The sequence below is a fragment of the Theropithecus gelada genome, chromosome 4 (genome assembly GCF_003255815.1).
Source record: "Theropithecus gelada isolate Dixy chromosome 4, Tgel_1.0, whole genome shotgun sequence".
NCBI classification, from domain to species: domain Eukaryota; kingdom Metazoa; phylum Chordata; class Mammalia; order Primates; family Cercopithecidae; genus Theropithecus; species Theropithecus gelada.
The window spans coordinates 157,302,356-157,308,810 of NC_037671.1; the positions used below are offsets into that span (position 1 = coordinate 157,302,356).

At 34.1% G+C, this 6,455-nt stretch overlaps 1 protein-coding gene across 1 annotated transcript; it reads right to left on the reverse strand.

Annotated features, from left to right (window-relative positions):
- Nucleotides 1-1,941: 1,941 nt before the first annotated feature.
- On the reverse strand, nt 1,942-3,276 carry LOC112623540 (trace amine-associated receptor 1). The gene has a single exon (XM_025384075.1). The coding sequence runs from the start codon at nt 3,253-3,255 to the stop codon at nt 2,239-2,241; it is 1,017 nt and encodes a 338-aa protein (XP_025239860.1). The 5' UTR covers nt 3,256-3,276; the 3' UTR covers nt 1,942-2,238.
- Between the last annotated feature and the right edge of the window lie 3,179 nt (nt 3,277-6,455).

Here is a 6,455-nt window from a genome sequence, read left to right on the forward strand (position 1 = left end):
ACAGCAAAGCTGGGAATATGGAAAGACGAAGGAAACCTTTCTTCCTGTTGTGCTGAGAGGGTCAGTTATTACGTATTATGAATATTAAAAACAAAACCAACAATAAAGATAGACTGTAAGAGCTTTAGTACTGAGTGAAAAAATGTAAAATTATTTGAGTCGTGAACTTGTCCCAAAATAAATGTGGAATCTATGCTAAAACCTGAATAGTACTTTAAAGTAAATGTAAGAAAGATTATCACCATTATCAATATTGATTCACAAATTCTAACTAGTGAAAGTACAGTAAGGAATATAAATCAGAATCATAATTACTGGAAAGAAGATAAAACTTAGCCTTGTTTGAGGATAATATGATTTGTATAATGAAAACCCAAATGAGTCAACTGAAAAGCTAATATAAACTTTATTATAAAACCAGCAGTAATGGTTACATAGAAAACATAATGGTTTTAGAAAAAAATTCAGAATAGGCAAAACATACATACAGAAAAGTACAAAACACTTCAGAGTAATCTTAAGAAGAATTATGGGAGGAAATGAAGAAAAGCACATAAAATTACTGCAAAGTATAGAAAACTCACTAAATGCTTGTTTCCTTTTTAAAATTTGACAGACTGGTCTTACAGGTGAAAAAAGTCAAACTGGTCTCACAGGTGAAAAAACTCTTCTGAAACTGAGAGTGGTTAGGGACACTACTTAGTTTGTCTTGCGTATACTAAATTAAAAACATAAAACATAATGTTTTTAAAATGTACTAGAGCAAAACTTGATACAGATCATTCAGACAAAATATATACTCCAGAAACAGACTATAATTTCTGGAAGGATTTAACATATCCTCAGGAGATCCTCAGATTTGTAAACAGAAATTTATATGCAGCAGTGTGCATTCAGTTATGTTTAAAATCATCTGCCTTACCCTAAGTTATTCATGGGCCGAAGGTAAATCCAAATCCCTGGTGATACTCAATCTGAAACAGACCATGTGAAGTTTGTATTCATCAGCTCAATTGCTGATGAATGCTTGTCATTTAGAATGTTTGCCCACTTCCTTTAGAGAATCTTATTTGAAACCATTATTTGTTCCTCTTTTTTATTTTTATATATGCCATCTAAATAGCCATGGTATATCCAGTCTGATTATACCTCTTGTTGGCCCTCATGTTTAGCTACTTTGCTGGATGGCTGCTTCTCTTTCTGTGTACTATGGAGCCCAGCAAAGTGAATTTGTTTAATGCCAGATAGCCTGTGTTTTGAACCCTATGATGCCAGATATGACCTTAAGACATGGTAAAATCCTTCTAGACATTTTCATGACTTCAGTAGCAGGTAAAAAGCAGAAATTTCATTTAATTAATATTATTTTTAGAAAAGTTAGAAACAACTGGAATTGTTAACAATAGAGAATGGTTAAAAATATATTTGTACATCTGTGCAAAGTCACATTATACAGCCACAAAAAGGGATTACTCGTAGCCCAAACCTCAGCAGCATGCATTATATTTAGTTAACAAATGTGCACACATACCCCCTGACTCCAAAATAAAAGTTGAAAAGGAAAAATATTAATATAAAATAAAGAATTTTAGATGATATAATCCTTATCAGGAAGTATGCTGTGAGTAACATTTTTAAAATTTCATTTAGTTTGTACATATTTTATTTTCCTTCATTTTTCAAATTTCTCAGACATATGAGAATCAGAAAAACATACTTTAAAAATATGAAACTCAAGATATTTAAGGATTGGAATATATATTAACAATATAAATAAATTATGTGTCAACACTTATTTAGCAGTAACATTTAATGTGTGTACTTTTAGTTGATTTTACTAAAAGACATATACACATATGTGACAAGGACATGTACACAGATATGACAAAATCATTCTAATTTGCATCCTCAAATTCAGCCCTATAGTTTCCACCACTGAACAGCTAAGGTACCATAGCAAACTCATGGCAGTTCTTCTAAGGGCAGGAAAAGTTATATACAATGCAGGCCTTTAAATGCTGGAGTTGCAAAGTTCCGATATGCGTGGTAAGAATGGAAAAGATTATACCTCCTATATCCCAAATAGGAAATTACCTATAAGCATCATAATTTAACTCACCAAACATGCTTTGACTCAAGTAACTGATTAAAAAAATCCATGTGATTGGGGCATGTGGTGGGTTATGTTGTGTTCATAGACATGATCACCAATTTGCAAAACAGTAAAATATAATAATTCTATGAACTCGATTCCAAAAATAATTTACACCTGGATGAATCTTTTTGGAAAATTTTACCAAACAGAATCATCTTCAGTGCTTTTCTAAACCAGGGATAGAAAAATGCATAAACCATTGGATTAAATGTAGAGTTCAAGTAGCCAAACCAAATCAATACATCGTTCAAAGTAGGTGGAATAGTGTAGTGAAGAAAAGGGTCGATGACTGTACAGACAAAGAAAGGGCACCAGCATATTAGGAAAACTCCCATCACAATCCCCAATGTCTTTGCAGCTTTCCTTTCTTTGCTTTGTGAAATTCCATTTTTCATTTCCAATCCAATTTGGAGCTTCTGATTGGCATCATTAATTGATCTTGCCTGCTCTTTAGCTATAAGATATATTCTGTAATAGATACATAACATAATAGATCCAGGTATGTAAAAAGAAGTCATAAAGGCCAGTACCCCAGATATTTTGCTAAAGAACACAGAGCAACCTCCTCTGCAGTGAACATGTTTGTAATATATCTCTTCAGCACCTTTGAAGTTTAGCTCCAGAAAGATCATCCCAAATGCAAAAACAGCAGGGACACTCCAACTAATGAAGATCATCACACAAATAACCAAGATATTGATCTTGGCTTTATATCTCAATGGGTCACACACAGCATAGTAGCGGTCAATGGAGATGAAAGACAGATGGAAAATGGAGGCTGAGCTCAGCATAATGTCAGTGCTGGTGTGGATTTTACAGAAGACTTCTCCAAAATACCAACAGCGCTCAGCAGATCTCACCATGCTGTAAGGCATGACCAGACACCCTAGAAGAAAGTCCACAGTGGCCATGGAATGAATGAGCCAATTTGTCGGAGTATGAAGTTGCTTGAAGTGTGATATAGAAACAATAACTATCAGATTGCCGACCAATGTGGTCAGAATTATGAGCGCCATTAAACTGTACAGGGAAGCACGGACATCATTTGACCAGTTGTTTTTCACACAGGAAATATTAATTATATTGTGGCAAAAGGGCATGATTCCTGAGGGCTGTCAACCAGTTTACTTTTCCCTTTGTGTGTTGATTAATCTTTTTCCCAAATTCGTAATCAGGTTACAGTTCCTTCTCGTTTTTATTTTTTATTTGCACATACCTATCCCAGAAACCTAGGAGGGGAAAAAAAAGAATAAATCATTGGCAGTTTGATTCCTCTCACTTCTAACACATTTACCTATTACTCCCTGTTGAAGAGCAGTTATTTTGGAAGGAACTTTATTTCCAAGTTCCATTCAATAGTTCAGTACAGCAATTTTTAAAAAAACTTTTACCTGGAGCTGGACATTGTTCTAGAAATACAAAGCTAAATTATTAGGTTGAACTATATGAAACTTTCACATTTGTAGGTCAGAGAAGATCAAATGATGATTATGATCCACATCTACGGAAACAATCTGTGTCCACAGAAAGCCAGTCTAGTGGGGGAGACTTACATTCTAAAGGGTAGAAAGAAATTGCCAGAAAATTTGGAATTAAAATATGTTTATGAAAAAGACAAGAAGTCTTTTAAATGTGCCTCTTGTGCAGAATTAATACCCATTAGTGCCCACTTTTGCACTTGGTCATAGATAAGTTATATATTTCTTATTTTATAATAATTAATTGTAATAAGAAGCAGCTTACATATATTTATTTGCAGCTTGCAAAGTACTTCTACATATATTCCATGCATTATTTCAGTTACTGTTTTATTTGACACTTATAAGACCAACTTCATTTTTTGTAAGGAAGATATGATGCTTTATTAACCTCATTTTACTGGCAAGAAATTGAAGTTTAATTCACAAAATCATTAAAGCTTGACTATGAGCTGTAGTCTCAATGACTAGTTCAGTTTCTTTGAACTGAAGAGAAGTCCAGTCTTTCTCTCCATTGCAGAAAGAACCAACTCGAGGTCAATTTTTAAAAATTAAGCTTTAAATATTCATATAAGAATTTATGGTGTCTTAAATAATGGCAGCTACTAGTAAAGAATGATATTGTGGTCCCGCTTATTAAGGATTTTTTATATACAGACTAAAGTCTATGGTAAGAAGTGAAGTGGCATGGTACAAAGAGCACTGAGGTGAGAGCCTAGGGAAGCTGAGTTTCCACGTGGGCTGTGGGCAAGGCACACGACATCTTTAGTTTTTAAGTTCTGAAATCCAATAAATCTCACTTTTAAACAGGTAAAAAAAATTATTATGAGTAGGCATCTTCTACTAGGCCTCCTTTTATTGTACTTCACTAAAGAACCTCAAAGTTCCAGGGGACTCAGTTTGAAACTGTCCCTTTTGTTTCTATATGACCCTGTAATTCTGAGCTAAATTCTAGAACTTAGATTCACACATACACATATATGCGCACACACACACACATATAACATATATACAGACATGTACATACATATATATAAAGAGAGAAAAGGGGAGAGACAGAGAGAGAGAGAGGAAGGAAGAAAAAGGAAAGAAAGAAAAGAGAGAGAAAGGAAGAAGGAAGGAAGGAAGGAAGGAGGGAGGGGAGGGAAGGAGAGAGGGAGGGAGGGAAGAGGGAGGGAGGGATGGAAGGAAGAAAGAAAAAGAAGGAAGGAAGGAAAGAAAAAGAAGGAAAGAAAGAAAGAAAGAAAGAAAGAAAGAAAGAAAGAAAGAAAGAAAGAAAGAAAGAAAGAAAGAAAGAAAGAGAGAGAGAGAAAGAAAGAAAGAGAGAGAGAAAGAAGGAAGGAAGGAAGGGAAGGAGGGAAGGAAAGGAAGGAAAGGAAGGAAGGAAGGAAGGAAGGAAGGAAGGAAGGAAGGAAGGAAGGAAGGAAGGAAGGGAGAGAGAGAGAGAAAGAAAGAAAGAAAGAAAGAGAAAGAAAGAAAGAAAGAAAGAAAGAAAGAAAGAAAGAAAGAAAGAAAGAAAGAAAGAAAGAAAGAAAGAAAGGAAGGAAGGAAGGAAGGAAGGAAGGAAGGAAGGAAGGAAGGAAGGAAGGAAGGAAGGAAGGAAGAGAAAAGAAAAGAAAGAAGGAAAGAAAGAAAGAAAGAAAGAAAGCGAGCTTGGGGAAGAGTACAAATTTCTGGCAATGAAGTCCTATAGTCCATCACTTTGGTATGAAAATGCTAGAAAATAGCAACAATTCCTAGAATTCCAGGAGTCAGCCTTCCTGTTTATCTTTTTCCCTTCCCTCTGGGCTGATGGTTTAGAATGAGAGAAAAGGAATATCTTGGTATGAAAATGTATATTTTAATAAATTTGAAACACTTTTCCCCCACTCTCCTTTGGTCTTCTATTCCCAGAAGGAAACATATTTATACCAAATAAATCTGTAAGATTTATTTAAAAAGGCACACAGGCTCATTCCGTGATAGAAACTAAACAGCAAACAAAAACCATTATTTAAACTAAGCAATATTTGAATTATGATTATAATGTCACTAAAACACTGATGGATTTCTTACTATGAAATTTAAGTTTGCATTTAACTAAACTCAATCAGTTAAGTTATATATTTTCTAGTTAGACTTTTCCTCCACTATTTCCCTCTCTTTTCCCTCTTTCTTTTACTTATTTGTTAACTTACTAAAGGAATCACATAACACTCAAAATCACTGTTTAGAAGTGTTTATTTATTCCTGACTCTTGAAAGCATTTCTACCCGATGTCATATTGAGTAGGGACTCTCAGCAGGAACTAGGGTTCACAAAGAAGTAAGGGAAGGTGGAATAAAGCAAAATACAAATTTCACTTTTAGAAGAGGAAATTCACAGAAGATGAAAAAGCCATCTGGCAACTTCATAGGCCTTGTGGCTTTAAAATGTTTAGTCAATTCCGAAATAAAAACCAAAATGAATCAGAGCCTACCTCAAACTCATATTTGCACATATAGGTTTAAGAGAAATCAAGCCTTAGGCACAGTATCTTAGAAATTGTTGATAGTATGAATGCCACATCTGTAGAATAATTTGTCTACCCAACTTAAAGAATATTAAACATCATTGTTTGTATGAGTGCTTTTTAAAGTGTTATAATTTGTTTTTGAATAGATTTATTTGTTTAAGTGCTCTATGACAACATTGTGACTTGAAAGCTTATCTAAGGACCTGGCAAAATAGTATTTTTGTTTCTTTTCTTTCAGCTTTAAGAATTTACGAGCTAGAAATAATTATTATCTGTATATACAAATTACCCAGGTTGAATATACAATAGCAATATGGGAAGTTAATAA